The sequence below is a fragment of the Salmo salar genome, chromosome ssa04, assembly GCF_905237065.1.
Source record: "Salmo salar chromosome ssa04, Ssal_v3.1, whole genome shotgun sequence".
In the NCBI taxonomy this organism is placed as follows: Eukaryota; Metazoa; Chordata; class Actinopteri; order Salmoniformes; family Salmonidae; genus Salmo; species Salmo salar.
The window spans coordinates 41,582,366-41,606,625 of record NC_059445.1 but is presented as its reverse complement, the minus strand read 5'-3'; the positions used below and the strand labels follow the sequence as shown (position 1 = coordinate 41,606,625).

The 24,260-nt window shown below is 42.6% G+C and overlaps 1 protein-coding gene across 2 annotated transcripts in view; it reads left to right on the top strand.

Annotated features, from left to right (window-relative positions):
* LOC106603110 (neuronal migration protein doublecortin) overlaps positions 1–18,234 on the top strand; it is a 76,023-nt gene extending 57,789 nt beyond the window's left edge. Inside the window, exons 5-8 of one of the 2 annotated variants that reach the window (XM_014196346.2) lie at positions 10,581–10,637; positions 12,776–12,844; positions 15,480–15,577; positions 15,766–18,234. In XM_014196346.2, the coding sequence (XP_014051821.1) occupies positions 10,581–10,637; positions 12,776–12,844; positions 15,480–15,577; positions 15,766–15,822 (281 nt within the window). In that variant the 3' untranslated portion in view covers positions 15,823–18,234. The remainder of the gene's footprint in view (positions 1–10,580; positions 10,638–12,775; positions 12,845–15,479; positions 15,578–15,765) is intronic. The other variant, XM_014196347.2, reaches the window with a different exon arrangement.
* The last annotated feature ends 6,026 nt before the right edge of the window (positions 18,235–24,260 follow it).

Sequence of the window (24,260 nt, the reverse complement as noted above, 5' to 3'; positions counted from 1 at the left end):
AGCACTAGTTACCTACTACACCACTGTAACACAACTAGTCACCGTCTACACCACTGTAACACCTCTAGTAATCTATTACACCACTAGTAACCTACTGCAACACTAAGACCGCTAGTCACCTATAACACCACGGTAACACCACTAGTCACCCACTGCACCACTGTAATGTCACTAGTATCCTACTAAACCAGTGTAACACCACTAGTAACCTACTACACCACTTAAGCAACACTAGTCATCTACTACACCACTGTAACACCACTCATAACCTACTGCACCACTGTAACAGCACTAGTAAACTACTACTCCTCTGTAACACCACTAGTAAACATTTCACCACTGTAACACCACTAGTCACCTACTACACCACTGTAACACCACTAGTAACCTACTTTATCACTGTAACACCACTAGTAACCTCCACTGTACCACCACTAGTAACCTACTACACCACTGTTTTACCACTAGTAACCTACTCCACCACTGTACCACCACTAGTCACCTTCTACCCGACCATAACACCACTAGTAACCTATTACAACACTCTAACACCACTAGTCACTTGTTACACCACTGTAACATCACTAGTAACCTACTACACCACTGTAACACCACTAGTCACTTACTAAAACACTAACACCACAAGTCATCTTCTGCACCACTGTTACATTAATAGTAACCTACTACACCACTCTATCACCGCGAGTTACGTACTACACCACTGTAACATCACTAGTTACCTATTTCACCCCTGTGACACCACTCGTCACCTACTGCACTACTTTAACATCACCAGTAACCTTCTTCACCACTATAACACCACTAGTCACCAACTGTAACACCACTAGTAACCTACTACATCACTGTAACATCACTGGTAACCTACTAAACCAGTGTAACACCACTAGTAATCTACTACACCACTGTAACAACACTAGCCATCTACTACACCAATAGTAACCTACTGCACCACTGTAACATCACTAGTATCCTACTACACCACTGTAACACCACTAGTCACGTACTACACCACTGTAACATCACTAGTATCCTACTACACCACTGTAACACCACTAATCACCTACCTACTACACCACTGTAACATCACCAGTAGCCTACTGCACCAATTGTAACCTACTACACCACTGTAGCGTACTACACTGCTGTAACACCACTTTTAACATACTACACCAATAGTAACCTACTACAAGCACCACTAGTCACGTACTATACAACTGTAATACCACTTGTAACCTTCTACCCCACTATAACAGCACTAGTCACCTACTACACCATTGTAACAATACTAGTCACATACTACCCCACTGTAATCCAATCGTAACCTACGACACCTCTGTTTCACCACTATTAACCTACTGCACCACTAATTTCACTTGTCACTTACTACTCACTGTAACATCACTAGTCACCTTCTACACCACTATAACATTACTAGTCACCTACTACACCTCTGTATAACCAGTAGAGACCTACTACACCACTGTAACACCACTAGTCACCTACTACAGCACTGTAACATCACTAGTAACCTACTACACCACTGTATCATCACTTGTCTCCTTCTACAGCACTGTAACACCACTAGTAACATACTACACCACTGTAACACCACGTGTCACTTATTACACCACTGTAACATCACTAGTAACCTGCTACACCACCGAAACACCACTGTAACCTACAAAACCACTGTAACACCACTGTAACCTACAAAACCACTGTGACACCACTGTAACCTACTACACCACTGTAACACCACTAGTAAACTACTTCACCACTGTAACACTACTAGTCACCTACTACACAACTGTAACACGACTAGTCACCTACTTCACCACTTTAACACCACAGGTAACATATTACACCACTGTAACACCACAGGTAACATATTACACCACTGTAACATTACTAGTCACCTACTACACCACTGTAACACCACTAGTAACCTACTACACCACGTTAACACCACTAGTAACCTGCTATACCAGTAGTCACCTACTACACCACTGTAACATCCCTTGTCACCGTCTACCCGACTATAACACCACTAGTAACCTACTACACCAATCTAACACCACTAGTCACTTATTACACCACTGTAGCATCACTAGTAACCTGCTACTCCACTGTAACACCACTAGTCACCTACTACACCACTAACACCACTAGTCACCTACTATACCACTGTAACACCACTAGTCACTTACTACACCAGTATAACACCACAAGTCACCTACTACACCACTGTAATATCACTAGTCAACAAACTACACCACTGTATCACCACTAGTCACGTACGACACCACTGTAACATCACTAGTCACCTATTACACTACTGTAACACCACTAGTCACCTACTACACCACTGTAACATGTCTAGTAACCTACTACACCACTGTAACACCACTAGTCACCTACTACACCACTGTAACATCACTATTAGCTTATTACACCACTGTAGCACCACTAGTCACCTACTGCACTACTTTATCACCAGTAACCTTCTACACCACTGTAACACCACTAGTAACCTACTACATCACTGTAACACCACTGGTAACCTACTACACCACTGTAACAAAAGTAATCACCTACTACACCACTGTAACACCTCTCGTAATCTATTACACCACTTGTAACCTACTGCAACACTAAGACAACTAGTCACCTATTACACCACAGTAACACCAGTAGTCACCTACTACACCATTGTAACACCACTAGTCACCTACTGCGCCACTGTAATGTCACTAGTAACCTACTAAACCATTTTAACACCACTTGTAACCTACTACACCACTGTAACAACACTAGTCATCTACTACACCACTGTAACACCACTCGTAACCTACTGCGCTACTAACACCACTAGTAAACTGCTTCAACACTGTAGCACCACTAGTCACCTACTACACCACTGTAACACCACAAGTAACATATTACACCAGTGTAACATGACTAGTCACCTATTACACCACTGTAACACCACTAGTAACCTACTTTACCACTGTTACGCCACTAGTAACCTAGTACACCACTGTATGACCACTAGTAACCTACTCCACAACTGTAACACCACTAATAACCTACTCCACCACTGTAACACCACTAGAAACATGCTATACCAGTAGTCACCTACTACACCTCTGTAACACCACTTGTCACCTTCTACCCGACTATAACACCACTAGTAACCTTCTATACCACTCTAACTCCACTAGTTACTTATTACACCACTGTAACATCACTAGTAACCTGCTACACCACTGTAACACTGCTAGTAACCTACTACACCACTGTAACACCACTAGTAACCTACTACACCACTGTAACACCACTAGTAACCTACTACACCACTATAACACAACTAGTCACCTACTACACCACTATAACACCACTAGTCACCTTCTGCACCACTGTAACATTACTAGTAACCTACTACACAACTGTAGCACCACTAGTCACCTGCTACACCACTTTAATATCATCTGTCAAACTACACCACTGTATCACCGCTAGTCACGTACTACACCACTGTAACATCACTAGTTACCTATTACACCACTGTAACACCACTAGTCACCTACTATACCACTGTAACATCACTATTAGCTTATTGCACCACTAGTCACCTACTACGCCACTGTAACACCACTAGTCACCTACTATACCACTGTAACATCACTATTAGCTTATTGCACCACTAGTCACCTACTACACCACTGTAACACCACTAGTCACCTACTATACCACTGTAACATCACTATTAGCTTATTGCACCACTAGTCACCTACTACGCCACTGTAACACCACTAGTCACCTACTATACCACTGTAACATCACTATTAGCTTATTGCACCACTAGTCACCTACTACACCACTGTAACACCACTAGTCACCTACTATACCACTGTAACATCACTATTAGCTTATTGCACCACTAGTCACCTACTACGCCACTGTAACACCACTAGTAACCTACTATATCACTGTAACACCGCTGGTAACCTACTACACCACTATAACAAAAGTAATCACCTACTACACCACTGTAACAACACTAGTCATCTACTACACAAATAGTAACTTACTACACCACTGTAACATCACTAGTATCCTACTACATCACTGTAACATCACTGGTAACCTACTAAACCAGTGTAACACCACTAGTAACCTACTACACCACTCTAACAACACTAGTCATCTACTACACCAATAGTATCCTACTGCACCACTGTAACACCACTAGTATCCTACTGCACCACTGTAACACCACTAGTATCCTACTACACCACTGTAACACCACTAGTCACGTACTACATTACTTTAACATCACTAGTAACCTACTGCACCACTGAAACATCACTAGTATCCTACTACACCACTGTAACACCACTAGTCACGTACTACATTACTGTAACATCACTAGTAACATACTACACCACTGTAACAACGCTTTTTTAGACATTCTCTCATCTGTCAATGTGATTGTGCTACTATACACTGAGTGTACAAAACATTAAGAACAGCTGCTCTTTCCATGACATAGACTCATCAGGTGAATCCAGGTGAAAGCTATGATCCCTTATTTATGCCACTTGTTAAATCCACTTCAATCAGTGCAGATGAAGGAGAGGAGACAGGTTAAAGAAGGATTTTTAAAGTGGAACTGATTGCGTTTTAACTACTTTGCATGTATGAAACGAACAGACAATCAGAATATCAGCCAAACATATCAAATTCCCAGTTTATGTTACATATCCATCTTCATAAGAGGTTTTAAAAATAGATTATATTTGACTCAACATTCCATGACGTACACTAAGAAATTGTTGGCAGATTAGATGGATGCAGTTCAATGCATGCTTAATGTAATTCACCAATACATTTCTTGATTGTCCAAAAAAGATTACCAGGTAAATCACAGTTGGCCTGGTACATTGTTTGCTGCCTCCACTCTTGATAAGTGCGTGAATTGGACCATTTTCCTGTCCTGTTAAGCATTCAAAATGTAACGAGTACTTCTGGTGTCATGGAAAATGTAGGGACGTAAAAGTACATTATTTTCTTTAGGAAAATATAAATAGTAAACTAAAATACAGATACTCCAAAAAAAACGACTTAAGTAGTACTTAAGTATTTTTACTTAAGTACTTTACATCACTGAGAATAACTGATGAATTTACGCCAAACCTGCTGAATATTACCAGTGTCAGTCAACATATGCAAAAAAAATGGTTCGTCACGAACACTCGAGATAACATGTGAACAGCCTAGCTAACCAGCTCTGCTAGGATGAGTAAAATGGTCAGAGTGAGGTGTTCTCTCATTTGTCTCTGGAAGTAGCTAGATAGCAAGCTAGCCAACTTTAGCCAGGCAGGCAAGCTGTAGAAGGACGTATAGCCTACAATTCCCCGTTGTTTATCAGTACAATTTTGACGGCCAACTAGCTGAAAAAGTTTGAGAGGGTTTATCTAATGTTCTTTTGTTATGTTTGAGCTAATCTTGCTCTGGTTAGCATTAGTTCTTGATCTTGTTGAGAGCCAACCTTTTTATGGTTGTTTGATCAATACGATTGTATGTTTCCCAAATGTAAGAGGACTCCCGTGGTATTGACATATTTGCAGAAATCCATTCAGGTGTATTCTGTGGCTTTTGGCGAATGCTTTCTAATGATCTAAAGTCAAGCTGTTACAACTGCCTGTAAACACACAGGCCAGTTCAAAGTGAATGATAGCAGGCCTATGTGGCAATGGCTTGTTGGCATAAAGGCCTACTGTAGCTCTGATTGGCTATGATGCACCGGTCAGCGTAGACTCCAGTCCTGGATGAGACAGATGTTTTATTTACTGCAGTGTCTACTAAGTGTCCAAACGCACGGAAGCTTTCCCACTCTATACTGCTATAGAATTTTCACAAATGCCTTAGTATACGTAATTCTCAAACGTTCTAAGAATTTATGAAAACGTGAAAATCACCATATCTAAGTGATCGCTTGTCAAAAAATGTTTTTTAAAAGTGTCATATTCTTCCTGGGGGTGTTTATGAACAACTAAGATTTCATGTTGCTAAAATGCTGTCAGTTCCACTTTAAGCCTTGAGACAATTGAGACGTGGATTGTGTATGTGTGTCATTCAGAGGGTAAATGGGCAAGGCAAAATATTTAAATGCCTTTGAACAGGGTATGGTAGTAGGTGCCAGGCGCACCGGTTTGTGTCAAGAACTGCAATGCTGCTGGGTTTTTCACGCTCAACAGTTTCCTGTGTGTATCAAGATAGGTCCACCACCCAAAAGACATCCAGCCAACTTGTCCAAGCCCCGACGAATTGAGGCTGTTCTGACGGCAAAAGGGTGTGCACCTCAATATTAGGAGGGTGTTCCTAATGTTTTGTACACTGAGTGTATGCTGACTACTGTATATTTCATTCTCTCTCACATCCACCCAGACAGGAACTCAGACAGGAACTCAGACAGGAACTCAGACAGGAACTCAGACAGGAACTCACAGGTCTGTTGTCTGATTTAGAAAGTAAAGAATCTATCTGAAATAGAAAGTTAAATAAATATCTGCACGCCAGTGAACCCAGATATTGTCTAGAGTTAACATACAGCAGCTCAGTCCACATGTAGGCTAGCTAGCTGTTCAATGGAATGACTGGTAAATACATCACATAGCAAAATCCCCTTTTGTCTCCTTTTGAGTTTTCTCCTCGCAGTCCAACACTTAGGTCTTTCACATCAGTACTGAACTAGAGCTCATTATTTAGACGGAGTTGATGTAAATTAGGCTTTAGCCATGCTAACTGATCGATAAGTAGTCTCTAGGGCGCCTCAAATGCCAAATAGGTTCAGGCACCACCAGGGCCATATGGGAAGGACTGTAGAATGGCCATTTTATGTTTTCCTCACATCACATTTCAAAAGACGGGTCTACATATAGGACAGGTTTTTCCATGCTACGCTGGGACAGATGCCTCTTACATACCAGAGTAAATGTATCACTCCTCTCAGTGAATGTGTGGCTTTGTGTATTTATGTGTGGGTAGTGTATGTTAATGTATAGACCTGCTGTGCGTGTTGTGTGAAGGAAGCAACAGGGAGGGATAAGCATGGGAAGAGGAACAGTCATTCATCTTGGTGGTGACAGGTTTAGGTCAGATGATCCAGTGGTGCTGATACTGACTCTGAGTGGAGAAGAAAGGAGCTACCAAGCTTCCCTGGCTACTCCCTACAAGCTTCGTAGACTATTTTTACATAATAGCTACACAGGCCACTGCACACTCAGCTCCCTCTCATACATCGACACCTCTCTATATAAACTCAGCAAAAAAAAGAAACGTTCCTTTTTCAGGACCCTGTCTTTCAAAGATAATTCGTAAAAATCCAAATAACTTCACAGATCTTCATTGTAAAGGGTTTAAACTCTGATTTCCATGCTTGTTCAGTGAACCATAAACAAGTAATGAACATGCACCTGTGGAACGATTGTTAAGACACTAACAGCTTACAGACGGTAGGCAATTAAGGTCACAGTTATGAAAAGTTAGGACACTAAAGAGGCCTTTCTACTGACTCTGAAAAACACCAAAAGAAAGATGCCCAGGGTCCCTGCTCATTTGCGTGAACATGCCTTAGGCATGCTGCAAGGAGGCATGAGGACTGCAGATGTGGCCATACTGTGAGACGCCTAAGACAGCGCTACAGGGAGACAGGACGAACAGCTGATCGTCCTCGCAGTGGCAGACCACATGTAACAACACCTGCACAGGATTGGTACATCCAAACATCACACCTGCAGGACAGGTACAGGATGGCAACACAACTGCCCGAGTTACACCAGGAACGCACAATCCCTCCATCAGTGATCAGACTGTCCGCAATAGGCTGAGAGAGGCTGGACTGAGGGCTTGTAGGCCTGTTGCAAGGCAGGTCCTCACAAGACATCACCGGTAACAACGTCGCATATGGGCACAAACCCACCGTCGCTGGACCAGACAGGACTGGCAAAAAGTGCTCTTCACTGACGAGTCGCTGTTTTGTCTCATCAGGGTTGATGGTTGGATTCACGTTTATCGTCGAAGGAATGAGCGTTCCACCGAGGTCTGTACTCTGGAGCGGGATCGATTTGGAGGTGGAGGGTCCGTCATGGTCTGGGGCGGTGTGTCAAAGCATCATCGGACTGAGCTAGTTGTCATTGCAGGCAATCTCAACGCTGTGAGTTACTGGGAAGACATCCTCCTCCCTCATGTGGTACCCTTCCTGCAGACTCATCCTGACATGACCCTCCAGCATGACAATGCCACCAGCCATACTGCTCATTCTGTGCGTGATTTCCTGCAAGACAGGAATGTCAGTGTTCTGCCATGGCCAGCGAAGAGCCCGGATCTCAATCCCATTGGGCACGTCTGGGACCTGTTGGATCGGATGGTGAGGACTAGGGCCATTCCCCCCCAGACATGTCCGGGAACTTGCAGGTGCCTTGGTGGAAGAGTGGGGTAACATCTCACAGCAAGAACTGGCAAATCTGGTGCAGTCCATGAGGAGGAGATGCACTGCCGTACTTAATGCAGCTGGTGGCCACACCAGATACTGACTGTTACTTTTGATTTTGACCCCCCCTTTGTTCAGGGACACATTATTCAATTTCTGTTAGTCACATGTCTGTGGAACTTGTTCAGTTTATGTCTCAGTTGTTGAATCTTATGTTCATACAAATATACTGCTCAAAAAAATAAAGGGAACACTTAAACAACACATCCTAGATCTGAATGAAAGAAATAATCTTATTAATTACTTTTTTCTTTACATAATTGAATGTGCTGACAACAAAATCACACAAAAAGAATCAATGGAAATCCAATTTATCAACCCATGGAGGTCTGGATTTGGAGTCACACTCCAAATTAAAGTGGAAAACCACACTACAGGCTGATCCAACTTTGATGTAATGTCCTTAAAACAAGTCAAAATGAGGCTCAGTAGTGTGTGTGGCCTCCACGTGCCTGTATGACCTCCCTACAATGCCTGGGCATGCTCCTGATGAGGTGGCGGATGGTCTCCTGAGGGATCTCCTCCCAGACCTGGACTAAAGCATCCGCCAACTCCTGGACAGTCTGTGGTGCAACGTGGCATTGGTGGATGGAGCAAGACATGATGTCCCAGATGTGCTCAATTGGATTCAGGTCTGGGGAACGGGCGGGCCAGTCCATAGCATCAATGCCTTCCTCTTGCAGGAACTGCTGACACACTCCAGCCACATGAGGTCTAGCATTGTCTTGCATTAGGAGGAACCCAGGGCCAACCGCACCAGCATATGGTCTCACAAGGGGTCTGAGGATCTCATCTCGGTACCTAATGGCAGTCAGGCTACCTCTGGCGAGCACATGGAGGGCTGTGCGGCCCCCAAAGAAATGCCACCCCACACCATGACTGACCCACCGCCAAACCGGTCATGCTGGAGGATGTTGCAGGCAGCAGAACGTTCTCCACGGCATCTCCAGACTCTGTCACGTCTGTCACGTGCTCAGTGTGAACCTGCTTTCATCTGTGAAGAGCACAGGGCGCCAGTGGTGAATTTGCCAATCTTGGTGTTCTCTGGCAAATGCCAAACATCCTGCACGGTGTTGGGCTGTAAGCACAACCCCCACCTGTGGACGTCGGGCCCTCATACCACCCTCATGGAGTCTGTTTCTGACCGTTTGAGCAGACACATGCACATTTGTGGCCTGCTGGGGGTCATTTTGCAGGGCTCTGGCAGTGCTCCTCCTGCTCCTCCTTGCACAAAGGCGGAGGTAGCGGTCCTGCTGCTGGGTTGTTGCCCTCCTACGGCCTCCTCCACGTCTCCTGATGTACTGGCCTGTCTCCTGGTAGCGCCTCCATGCTCTGGACACTACGCTGACAGACACAGCAAACCTTCTTGCCACAGCTCGCATTGATGTGCCATCCTGGATGAGCTGCACTACCTGAGCCACTTGTGTGGGTTGTAGACTCCGTCTCATGCTACCACTAGAGTGAAAGCACCGCTAGCATTCAAAAGTGACCAAAACATCAGCCAGCATAGGGTGAAGCATAGGAACTGAGAAGTGGTCTGTGGTCCCCACCTGCAGAACCACTCCTTTATTGGGGGTGTCTTGCTAATTGCCTATAATTTCCACCTGTTGTCTATTCCATTTGCACAACAGCATGTGAAATGTATTGTCAATCAGTGTTGCTTCCTAAGTGGACAGTTTGATTTCACAGAAGTGTGATTGACTTGGAGTTACATTGTGTTGTTTAAGTGTTCCCTTTATTTTTTTGAGCAGTGTATTTACACATGTTAATTTTGCTGAAAATAAACGCAGTTGACAGTGAGAGGACGTTTCTTTTTTTTGCTGAGTTTAGCAGGGAGATCAGAAGTAAAGGGAACTCATAATATACACAACTACTATACAGCATCGGTGTAGGTTTGATGTGTTTTAGACAGGGTCCATTTCCTGACCCGCTGCCTGCCTCTCACTGGGTTCTTGTGTGAAGGAGTTGACCCGTGTGCTTTAATGTTGTGGTTCCTTTCTTTCAGCACACTACCCCTCTGGAACCAAACCCAAATCAGCCCAGGGGGCCTTTAATAACCAAGGTCAGTGGGGTCATGCCGACATCACACTGACATCATATCATGTCTGCTGGAGACCACTGAGTTGGCCTGGGTGGGGCCAGAGGCAGGGGAAGGACTGGGCCCTATCTCTGGTCCAAGCTGATACAGCGTTTTCACATCGATAGTCCAATCTTATCACCATACACAGCCCTATTTGGTATAGATTTGGATCCTGTTGTTTTATCAGATTTGCACATTAAAGTTCAGCCAGATTTTATGGCCATTGCAGGAGACAGAGGGGAGAGTTTGTAGCTCAGTATGTAATAAGCATCACTAAAAGCCGAATTGGATCCAGTTCAAATGGCAAATGTGGGCTTAACTCAAGGCCCTTTAATTAACCCGTTCAAGGCCTGAATACATTATGCATAAGCCTTGAGAAAAACATCATAAACATGTTGCCAAACGCAGTATGTTATTGAACTAGTAACTGTTTTAGTGAGGGCATAACATGCCCATTTTCAGAATAAGCCCATCTGGCACTTCTGTCACCTTTGGGCCATGCCATTCCTCTCCTTAGGGGGTGCAGCAGAGCAGGTGTCTCCTAAACACGTAAGTCTCTGCCAGAGAGAGAGTGGGCGAGAGGGGCGTTAGAGGGGAGGTGAGTGTCTGATGTGCTCTTTGGATGTGAAGGATTTTTGAATGCCCGGTGGCATTTCACACTAGCGCTGGCACACAAGCATCTGGCTGTGTGGGTGACTCCTGGTGCGTAAAGGTTAGGAAAACAGAGACAGACAGACACAGTGTGATCAGCTCACAGCAGACAGGAAGGACAGACAGACAGTGCGATTAGCATTTACAGAGAGAGGAGGGTGGAGGAATAGAACGGCTGTGTGGCACTGAGAGCACAGAGGTGGAAGATCAGACATTCTGAAGGAGGAGAGAGGATGGTGGAGGTATAGAACGGCTGTGTGGTACTGAGAGGAAGGCGGAGGCACTGTGGAGTACTGAGAGCAGAGAGTGGAGGGGGAGTGGAGAGGGAGGGCAAGGAAGGCGAGGGAGGAGGGGAGGATGTCTAGGATTCTTTGTGGATGTCGGCTTCATGCTTCACTGTTAATGCAATGACCCAGAATAAACCACACGGCATACACAACTACTGTACATACAGCAAACCTCAACGCTTTACATACACACATTAGACTGCATGCCATACAAGGCTAGCACCAAACTACAGTACAATATCACCCAACTACAGTACAATATCACCCAACTACAGTACAACAGCACCAAACTACAGTACAACAGCACCAAACTACAGTACAATATCACCCAACTACAGTACAATATCACCAAACTACAGTACAACATCACCAAACTACAGTACAACATCACCAAACTACAGTACAATATCACCAAACTGCAGTACAATATCACCAAACTGCAGTACAACATCACCAAACTACAGTACAACATCACCAAACTACAGTACAATATCACCCAACTACAGTACAATATCACCAAACTACAGTGCAATATCACCAAACTACAGTACCACCAAACTACAGTACAATATCACCAAACTGCAGTACAATATCACCAAACTACCATACATAGAATTGCTGCATTTTTACAATTACATTTTAGTCATTTAGCAGACGCTCTTATCCAGAGCGACTTACAGTAGTGAATGCATACATCTCATACATTTTTCATACATTTCATACATTTTTCATACATTTCATACATGTTTTCCCCCCGTACTGGTCCCCCGTGGGAATCGAGCCCACAACCCTGGCGTTGCAAACACCATGCTCTACCAACTGAGCCACACGGGACCACACACACAGAAGTCACATAGATTGAAGCTCACTATGAAGCTACTCTTTGTACAACAGACACTACCAAACTGTCACCCAATCCCCCTGACTGAAAACATTGCAGCAACAGTGGACTCCGTGAAAGACACATATGTGGCCATAAATGACCATTTACAGTGTCCATGTTCCCATTGTGTCAGTCTGTTTGCATGAACGTCTGTTTCTTTGTCAATGCGGCCTTTCATGTGGAAGACGCTACTGTAGTTACTGTGGCGTTTGTTTGTCTTATGCTCACACACTGTGTGTGTGTGTGTGTGTGGTGTTTGTGTGGTGTGTGTGTTTGTGTGTGTACATTTCTCTCCACAGAAGGTTGCAGGATGATGAAGAAGAAAAGTCCAGGTCAGATCCGGCGCAGCAAGTCTCCTGCTGAATCGAGTGAGCTCATTATTGTCTGATCTATAATGTGACTGCCCATGGAAGCCCACACCCGACATAGACCGGCTTCATCACATAGACTATTACAGAGTTACTACTACTCACCCCCTTACTCTCAGCATCCAGCCACCCTGATTCTAAAAGCAGCTAGATTTAAACCAACTGATATGAATGCATGTGGTGATTACTGTTTTTACATGTCATTAATATGATGTGAGTTTTTTTCTGTTGTTTTGATTTAGTTTCATTTCTTCTTCTTTTTTTTATGTTGAATTATACTTTATGTCTGTAATCTGCATGTTGTTGTCCGGGATTGTATTGCTCAGACAGGGTGTTTAAACTCTGGTGCTCGTTGTCTGTCCTGTGAGTGAGGCAGTGAGGCAGACAGTGTTTACCGGCGGGAACTGTCCTCTAATCGTAGCACAGCACCTTCTGCGCGCCGCGCCGCACCAAACCCCCACTAATACATAGAAATGGGGACACAAAGAAATCCAGCCTCTGTTTGATCAGGATAATCTGAACAGATTACGAATCACAAAATGATACTAATCCAGATCTGCTGTCCTTAAGCATTGATAAAAAAAAGATGAAATATGAAAAGAAAACAAAGGTAGTGGAGGATTGTAAACATCTGTCTGAAGCGCTTAGAGCGGTTAATATTCTTGACATACGCTGTCTGTGACAAAGAGAGGGCCAACGAGATGTACAACGAGATGTACAGAGGTTTGAAGAGAACACTCAGGAAGGGGCAGCAGTCTCCCTCAGCTCTAACTACTAGACCCGTTGTAACCACTGATTATACAGGTCAGAGGGTTCACTACATGGGTCAAGGGATTATGGCATGAGAGACCGTTAATTAGGCACTTTATTCTCACACCTTGAACAACTAAACATCAATTCACCCAGCGACGTGTACACGTAGGCTAAAACACACACACACGCACCAGGTGCTACCCTAGCTGACGTGTCAGGCTGGGGTATAGTGTAGAATGCTGCTTGGTGTCCCCCTGTCACCCTGTGTCACTCCACAGTGAGTTGGCTGGCTAGTCTGGCTGGTGGCGGGTGAATGTGAGGTCAGTGTGTCCTCCCAGCCAGATTCTGCTGCCCGACTCCCTCTCTCAGTGCTCTTGAATATTTCAGTGAGAGCTGGTGGGGGTCGGGGGAGGGCTTGCCCTTAAAGGCAGCAGATGGACAGCCAAGTGGCTAGTATTCCTCCTAATGTATCCAAGGTTAAGCAGCCTCTTTACAGTCAAGACATGAGAGTAGGGTGGCCACCCGGGTGGGCGACGGATCAGGAGGGGTGGGGAAACACTTAGGGTAGAGGGGCCCCGATTTTACACCGCAGTCAGACACATTATCAAAATAGTACGCTGTTAAATGACACCACCACACTGTTTTCTTTTTGGTTTTTCATTATTGTACATGTAAGTCATCCAACATATACCCTTTTAACAATCACACAGTTTTGTATTGAGTACTGATACACTGATTACTTATATGATTACTTATATGTTTATTAGGCTGGCTTACTGATATGGTTTCTACCTGTCGAGCATGCTTGCCCTCTTATACATCTACCCCAATATTAACCCTTATACCTCAATATTAACCCCTATACCCCAATATTAACTCCTATACCCCAATATACCCTAATATTAACCCATATACCCCCTTCCCCCCGGGGTGGTTTGGGTTTTACTATTTTATTAACACTTTTGTTTTGTTGTTTGTTTGTTTCGTTTTTATTTCAAATGTTTTGTTCTTTTGAAATAAAAGCCATGTTTTCAGTTATCTGTGGTGCATGTTTCTGTTTAACCCCTGCTTCAAAATTGGATTTATATTGAAAGACTGGAATCAGACTAACAGTTGGCTGTATGTGACAGGAGAAGTTCATCTCCTGGCCATTATACTGTCATACAGCATATATACATACAGCCATAGACCAATCTTCTGAAATAGGCTATGGACTAAAATAGATATCTTTATTGCCTTCCCCACCTAGTTCTGTAGATACTGCTTTCATGTCATTCTCTCTACATGACACTGCTACATTTGAGGCCTTTCTTGGCTTTTTACTTTTGTTTTCCTGGTTTTAGTTAAATAGATATTTTAGGTCTGGATGAAGATATGAACTTCATTGCATTGGAGTTGGCTTCATCTGCAAAGCTCTTGGTCCACTGTGCCTGTTTACAATTCAGACTGGAAGAGAGGCTAACCATCTGTTTCAAAGTCTTTCCTTAAGGGTTCTGTTTTTCTCTTAAAGACAAAAGCCTTTTAAAAAGTCTTACTACACAAACTACGACACATCACACCACTCTCAGATGTAAACACTGTCAAGGCCAGGGGTATCCTAGCAACCTGCCAGGGCTGTAGAGCAATGGCCAAATGTCCTCCAGCAGAGAGGAACAAACAGGGACCCGGTCAGTCAGTCAGCCGCCCAGAGAGACTCTGTCTACAACCAAGTGAGGGCAAAGCCCAGGAATGACCCTACTCTGGGGCCAAGGAGTCCTGGCATACACACTGTCTAATTCACTGGTCTCTTTCTTTCTCTTTCTTTCTTTCTTTCTCCATTTACCTTTCGTATTCTCTCTCTTTACACCTCCCTTTCTTTCTCGCTCCGTTTGGGTTCTCACAGCCAATGGGACGGGCTCCAGCAGCCAGCTCTCCACCCCAATTTCCAAGCAGTCCCCCACCTCCACCCCCAACAGCCCAGGCATCCACCGCAAGCAGAAGGTACCCCATTCACTCCACTACCTAAATAGCACTACCTACCCCCCCCTCTCTCTCTCTCATACTGCCTTCTCCCCCCCCCTCTCTCTCATACTGCACCTACAAGCCCAATAGCTTAGCTCAGAACTCATTGAATTGGAAGTGTCCCCTAGCTCATTAAGACTTTGATCCTCCCATGTTTTTCCCTGTAGGATCTCTACCTGCCCCTATCTCTGGATGATGATGATTCTCTTGGGGAGTCCATGTAGAGCCTCCTGTCTGTCAGCTGCTGCCTGCCTACCCGTCTCCCCCTGGCCTGCCACTTGGAGGTATCTCTGGTGCTCTCCACCTTCACTAACGGCCAGCATCCTCTAGTGTACTATCCGGGAGGACTTCTCCATTTGATCTCTCCCTGGTGCCACGTGCTATGTCTATCTGACCTTGGCCACCACGGCTGTTCCACCTTTTGCTGCTTGAGAATTCACCACTAGATCTTGTTTTTTATATCCTATGTTGTTAAGAATGTATATGCTGGGCGTATACGACAATGATGTACGAATTACTGCATCTTACAAATTCGCCAAATCCTTCTATTGTGTGAAAGTCCAATGGTTCCTCTTATGCTCTCAGAAGGGGCACATCATTTACTAACAAGCAATTTCAAAGATGCAGTTCCCACAATGTAACTACAAAAGTGTATTTCTTTCCAGTTGAAAACCATGCATTCTGATATAGGGCAAATCACACATTTCTACGATTTTCCCAATTCAAGTGCACAATTCCAAGCAGCAAATGGACTATTTCTCTGGGGTGTAGTAGTCAGTAGTCAAGTTTTGCTCATAATGTCCCTCTTTGTCCTCTCTCTTTCTGTGCTATGGTTCAAGCTGTTAAAAGTAATAAGAACATTTTTAGGGGAAGGCGCTTTAGCCGTGAGAGGTGAATGTCCTCCTTTTCATCTACTGTAAATACTGTGTATAGCCATTGCAACATCCCAGCTAATGCCTAACATTCATAACTATGCTTTCATAAAAACGTCAATACAACGCCTGCCAAACGTTGAGTCAACATAACATGTTTTCTGTGCATCATCTATCTATGAGGTCTTCAAAAACTGCAAGGCACAGTGGCGCCAAGCAGCTTTGAAACCGTGGGCATATAGAGTAGGGGTACTGGGGGAAGTTCTATTAGTGTGTACAAACCCAACCAAAGCCAGAAAAAAAATTGGCCCTTTTTTAAAACAAACAAGCACATCCTTTTTTGTTTTATTAAATAACGGTTTAGGATTCTTAAATGTATTTTGGTGATGATTATTTGAACTCCTTTTTGTGACTGATTCTAAGATGGAGACTTCAATGGAGATGTGATAAAGCCAGGTGTACTTATATTGAGGCAAGTTTAGAATAAATGATCCTTACAATAAAAAATGTCAAAGCCAAAGTATATATTGTATCAAGCAAAGTGGAAATCTAAAATGAAGATCATCCGTAGTTCCCCCAGTGGAGACATACCTGTCTGCTACTGTGCTGTACTGTCTGCTTGTTACTGAGGCCTCCCATGAGACCATTCTAACCAGACCATGTCCTTGTAGGGTAAATAGATTTTCACCAGCACAGAAAAAAATAAGTACAGCTTCTCACATTTTGCATGGCTAAATCTTTTTTCTTAGCGCTTACTGATTGAATTCAAAGTTTAGATAGGAGGAAATTGAATTGTTTGTTCGGAAAAAAGTATTATTAAAAAAATGAAGTAATATATATGTATAAAACATTGTTCCTTTTCTTGACGGATAACACATGAATGGTTATAGTAACGTCATGTTCCTAGAGAGGATGTCCGGCGAAATCTGATTAACACATCATTGTGTTATAGTGCAGGCATAGGGACATTTTTCTGTGGCAGTCGTCCCAAAGAATAGTGTGAAATACTAGACCAAGTATTACGTATGTAAGGTATTTACGTATGTAAAGTGATCCAGTGTGAACCTCTCTCTGGATCTGACCCAAATCTGACCCAAATGAGCAGCACAGCACACTCTCGACTACTTACACCCGCCATCTGCAGGGAGTGATGTCACTGTGATGTCAGCACTACAGCTGCATGTCCACTTTTACATCTTCTGGGAATCAACACTTTGTAAAATAAAAGTCTTTTCTGGAGAATTCAGTTCTACTTTATCTCACCAGCTGTTCAATATCTTGTCTCTTTGCCCCAGATTTTCTACAGCTTAACATTAACAGTGTCGGTCCGTTGTTTTGTGTGAAGCTGCCACCACCATATAATACAGGAGGTGTGGGCCAAACTCTCACCTCCAGTGGTGCCTTTTTTTTTTGATTGGCGTCTTTTGATAAAAAAAAAACAAATAAAAAAACAGGAAAACTAAGACATGTCCTCTTTGTTAACAAACTGTTTGTAAAGCATTTTTAAATGTCTTGAATTGTAGAGCTGCCATCAGCGCAGTGTGATCTCTCATACATTGTTTTGTAGAATGCCAGGGTAACTATAGTGCAAACGTACTCTCCTTCTGTTCTCTTTGAATGCATCTCTGATGGAATGACTTGGGTTACTGGGAAATGTACAACGTCCTCTTTAATGGTGTTTTTGCAATGTCACAGTGGCTTGTTTCAGTGCTTCACTCTATGTATTAACCAATTCCCTTTTGCAATTAAAAGAGTTGTATTCCACCTCCCGTTCTGGCTGTACTCAAATGATGGCTGTTGGCTCAGTCTTAACTGAACAATACAATTTTACATTTCTGTCTGATTGTTTTAGTCCCACCACTGCCATACATACACACGGTACCAATCCATATTCACATCCATGAATCTTATCATGATGAAGTCACATCACAGTCCATCTCCAATCTGTTTTTGATCAATACTAGGCGTGGTCTGTGTTGCAATGGACCCTACTGTGTAATATTTGCAGCAGTTCCTCTTAGCTGTATTCTGAAGACATGCAACCGTCGCTGAATGTAGAAGGAATTTTAAGTGATCATATCACCCTTTAAAAATAGCAAGGGAAACAACTGTGATACGTTACCATGGTAACACAATACAGGTTTTGGGGGTGTATTTGACGGTGTCCATGTGAGTGTATTTTATTCTCTGTGTGTGTGTGTGTGCGTGCGTGCGTGCGTGCGTGCATGCGTGCGCGTGTGTTCTTGGTAGGGGGAAGTCTGGATGAGACGTCAAGAGGTAGAAAAGAGCAGACGCTGTGTGAAAAGCATGGTATTACTATTCTGTTCATGATCACCATTTTGGCCGTCTCAATCACCATGGTAACTGGGAGTCTCTCTCAACAGTAAACGTTAATCTCCAGTTTAAACAGGGGGTGTCTGGGAAATGAAATGCACTGTACACTACTGGGGACTGCTCCCCACGTTTACACTGCTTTCAATGCAGCTGAGACAGTGGCACTTTAGTAGACCTGCCGGAGCTACTGCCGAGCACTGAACCACTGCTACTGCTGTTCTGTACTGTTTCCTCTGGTAAAACCTAACCAGACGTCTGGAAGACATTCTGTCTCACCAAAGAGCATGTGTCCAAGACAAGTCATAAAGACAGAATAGCATGTCAATTATTTCCAAGTAGTAAATACATCTATAGACAGACAAAAGCTGTCTAAATCCATCATATCATTTACTACAGTATATCTTAAATGTTAGTCATGATTTACCAAGATCTGAATGCAAGCGTAACTAAGGGGTCTATTTGATCTGATTCGCTGAGGAGTTACAGATTGCGCAATAGAAATGTTATAGTCATTTCCGATTGAGCCGACATATTCACCGTGAATGCAGTCTCCGCGAACGCGGGAACGTTGCCTTTAAATTTCAATCACGCTGTAACGCTGAACTTCCGCCATACGGATTGAATAGAGCCCTAAAACTGCAGTAAGACAATCCTAAGAAAAAAACATTTATCAACACATGTTCTTAACCACCTGTACGGGCTAAATACATCCACAATAACTGTGTACCTTACACTATTCAATACAGATGCATGTAATTCATCCACTTGGATATGACATCCTACAGTTATATAAACTCAGGCATTCCTCTAACTTGGTGCAAAAACCAATTGGTCCTCATAAACCCCAGCACACCGGCAGAGAGATGGTCAACCCTAATGACTACCTTATGCAATTATGCGCACACTCTCAACATACAGTACCAGTCAAAAGTTTGGACACACCTACTCATTCAAGGATTTTTCTTTATTTTTACTATTTTCAACATTGTAGAATAATAGTGAAGACATCAAAACTATGAAATAACACATATGGAATCATGTGGTAACCCCAAAAGTGTTCAACAAATCAAAATATATTTTAGATTCTTCAAAGTAGCCACCCTTTGCCTTGATGACAGCTTTGCCCACTCTTGGCATTCTCTCAAGCAGTTTCACCTGGAATGCTTTTCCAACAGTCTTGAAGGAGTTCCCACATATGCTGAGCACTTGTTGGCTGCTTTTCCTTCACTCTGCGGTCCAACTCATCCCAAACCATCTTAGTTGGATTGAGGTTGAGTGATTGCGGAGGCCAGGTCATCTGATGCAGCACTCCATCACTCTCCTTCTTGGTCAAAAAGCCCTTACACAGCCTGGAGCTGTGTTGGGTCATTGTCCTGTTGAAAAACAAATGATAGTCCCACTAAGCGCAAACCAGATGGGATGGTGTATCACTGCAGAATGCTGTGATAGCCATGCTGGTTAAGTGTGCCTTGAATTCTAAATAAATCACAGACAGTGTCACCAGCAAAGCACCATCACACCTCCTCCATGCTTCACGGTGGGAACCACACATGCGGAGATCATCTGTTCACCTACTCTGCGTCTCACAAAGACACGGTGGTTGGAACCAATAATCTCAAATTTGGACTCGTCAGGACTCATTTCTGAGGCTGGTAACTCTAATGAACTTATCCTCTGCAGCAGAGGTAACTCTGGGTCTTCCTTTCCTGTGGCAGTCCTCATGAGAGCCAGTTTCATCATAACACTTGATGGTTTTTGCAACTGCACTTGAAGAAACTTTCAAAGTTCTTGAAAATGTCTGTATTGACTGACCTTCATGTCATGATGGACTGTCGTTTCTCTTTGTTTATTTGAGCTGTTCTTGCCATAAATGGACTTGGTCTTTTACGAAATAGGGCTATCTTCTGTATACCACTCCTACCTTGTCACAACACAACTGATTGGCTCAAATGCAGTAAGAAGGAAAGAAATTCCACAAATTTACAATTAACAATTTACAATTAACAATTAACAAGGCACACCTGTTAATTGAAATGCATTCCAGGTGACTACCTCATGAAGCTGGTTGAGAGAATGCCAAGAGTGTGCGAATCTGTCATCAAGGCAAAGGGTGGCTACTTTGAAGAATCTCAAATATAAAATATATTTTGATTTGTTTAACACTGTTGGTTACTACATTATTCCATAAGTGTTATTTCATATTGTTGACGTTTTCACTATTATTTTACAATGTGTAAAATAGTAAAAAATAAAGAAAAACCCTTGAATGAGTAGTTGGGTCCAAACTTTTTACTGGTTCTGTAAATTCACACATGCTTGCACACACACAAACACACACACACACACTCATACACAGACATACTGTACACACCATATGACAAAGTTGATTCGAATTGGACAGTGCTTTTGGACATATCTGTAAAATAGTATCTTACCATACTCAACATTCTACCATGGTGCTAGGAATCCCCGGATAGAGTCAATTTAAGAGACCATTCAAACCTTTATACAATACTGTATGCAGGGGTGATGTTTTCATGAATAACCAATACTATCATCAATGGGGTTGTAAAGAAATGTTCCTCACTACAATATTACTCAACAATAATAAACAGATTGATAAAATAGTTCATTTGTTCGATAATGTAGCTAAGAAACTAACATTGTTTTCGTGTATTATTTGGAACAACCCGAAGGACGGTTTACCTTAGAAGGCTAGTCCACAACAGAATGAACAGCCATAAGTCATCCCCTATCAGCCATGGATCATAAAGCTATTCATCTGTGGTCATTACTGAACATTATTACTGATAACAATGACTGATAAACACTGAATATTTACAGCACGTTAGTCAACAGACGGCCCAAACTGCCTTCATATAGTTCACGTTCCAGTAAAGAACAAAACAATCATGATTGTCTGATCATCTCATTTGGTGGTTAAGCTGTCCATGTGTACGATACTCTGTCATGCCCTCTTTTTTGCCTTTGTTTACATGAATGTTTCTTTTGTGAGAAATTCCTTTTACTCGTGGATATTTTCTACTGTTATCGACTTTAGAAGGAAAAGAAACAAACTTTCTGTAGTTTAGAGGATAGTTTGCAAAATTATAGAATTAGACGTGTGGCTTGCTGAGATGACGTATGTTCCTTTAGTTTCTCATATGTGAGTTTTGTCTCCAAAAAATAACTTATCTTTGTAAAATGAAACCTTTTTAAGTCAGATTGCATGCTTTAAATCCCATGAGTAGACTACATTGTACCAATATTGAGGTCGATTGGGTTTTCTATGGTCCTTACACAACTGTACAATGTAAAGATCAAAACTGAGTGAAATTAAAATACAAAGCTATCATTTTTGTGAACATTGCTGTCATATAAAAAAGATCAACAACAAATAAATTTGATTACATGAAAACACAATCTGCTTTGTCTGTGTCCCTGGAATGTTTCCCTGGTGAATGCTGTCACCCCTTTTACATTTGTTATTTCTGTAAACAAGTAGCCTACATGGAAATATAATACATCCACACAATAATAAATCCACACAATGCATTACAAGTTTCTAGTCCAGGGCCTTACCCACTGAACAAAAATATAAACGCAACATGCAACAATTTCTAAGATTTTACTGGAACTGGAACACGCAGTCGTACATGTCGAACCAGAGCATCCCACACATGCTCAATGGGTCACACGTCTGGTGAGTATGCAGGCCATGGAAGAACTCTGACATTTTCAGCTTCCAGGAATTGTGTACAGATCCTTGTGACATGGGGCCGTGCATTATCGTGCTGAAACATGAGATGATGGCGGCGGATGAAAGGCACGACAATGGGCCTCGTGGTCTGCGGATGTGAGGCCGGTTGGACGTACTCCCAAATTCTCAAAAATGACTTTCGAGGCGGTTTATTGTAAAGAAATTAACATTAAATCAAAAATCAGCATGCCAAATTCTCTCTCCCTCAAAATTTCAGACATCTGTTGCATTGTGGTGCGTGACAAAACCACACATTTTAGAGTGGCCTTTTATTGTCCCCTGCACAAGCTGCACCTGTGTAATATTGGATGGATTATCTTGGCAAAGGAAAAAGGCTCACTAACGGATTTAAACAAAATTGTGCAATTTCTTTTAGATAAGCTTTTTGTGCATATGGAACATTGGTGGTCTTTTATTTCAGCTCATGAAACATGGGACCAACACTTTACATGTTGCGTTGATATTTTTGTTCAGTGTAATTTCATTGAAATTACATCGAAACTGTGTGTGCCCAGTTGGTAGCATCAAAAAGTAATGAAACTGTTACGCAGCGGATACAAGCGTGACATTTGGTAGAGCTTCTCTTTGGGATGTATTCATTGATATTAGAAGGGGTGCCCAAATTTTGGGGCAATTGGGTAATTTACTCTGAATGTGACGTTAAACTGGAGATGGCCATTCTAACATAGGCTTTTACATTACGCTGCAATTTTCTAATGTCACCTTGATATGAAACCGTTAGGGTAAAAGCCTTTGTTAGAACAACCATCCCCAGTTTTAGGTTATATTCAGAGTAAATTAACCGTGTTCTCAATAAATTAGCTACATAATGTAACTCCTAGGATGTGATGGCAATTTTTTTACTTGATAACATGGTGTTTTTCAAGCATCAAATTTGGTAGAGATTATCTTTGAGATGTATTACATGATATTAGAAGGGGTGCCGAAAAATTGGGGCATGGCACCCCAATTTCCTTTTTTACATAATCCAATATAGCCTCCAATATAGAATCAGATTTTTGGGGGGGGAAATTGCTGTTGAATTTTTGTTGCCATATATAATCAAAATCTTGCGTATTTGTGAGTAGTGGACCAGTCTTCAACAATATGCCATTATATTTCATCATTTTGTTGAACTACTACATGAATCACCTTAAAAACATCATGTTATCAAGCTTAAAAATTGGCAACACCCTAGGAGTTACATTATGCAGTTAATTTATTGAGACCATGGCTAACAACAGTCAGCATAGAAAGCTCCATTTTAACAAACCTAACGTTATGATTAATCTAAGCGCTGGCGGTAACGCTATAGGTTTGGGGGATGTGTCAGAAATATTTTTGCTATTTTCACAACCACAAATATCGGCACAGTTGCTGGCGTTGGCGTGAAAGGGCTGGGTTTTGATGAACAAACAAGTTGTGGGTGTGTCGAGGCTTGGCTCCTCACTGGCCAATCTGAAGGTGCTCCATGGCTATATATGTGGTTGCTTCAAGTTCTGTATTTATAGTCTATGATGTATTGCCTTGGAATCTACTCCAATTCCAATGTTAGTCCATTATAGTTTGTTAAACAGCTTACAGAAACAAAATAGCTAAATGTAACCTTTGCTAAATACGTTAACTTGAACCTGTCTGCAGTCCACATTGTTCTAAGTAACTGCATGGCTTCAATGTGGAAATATATACATAGCAT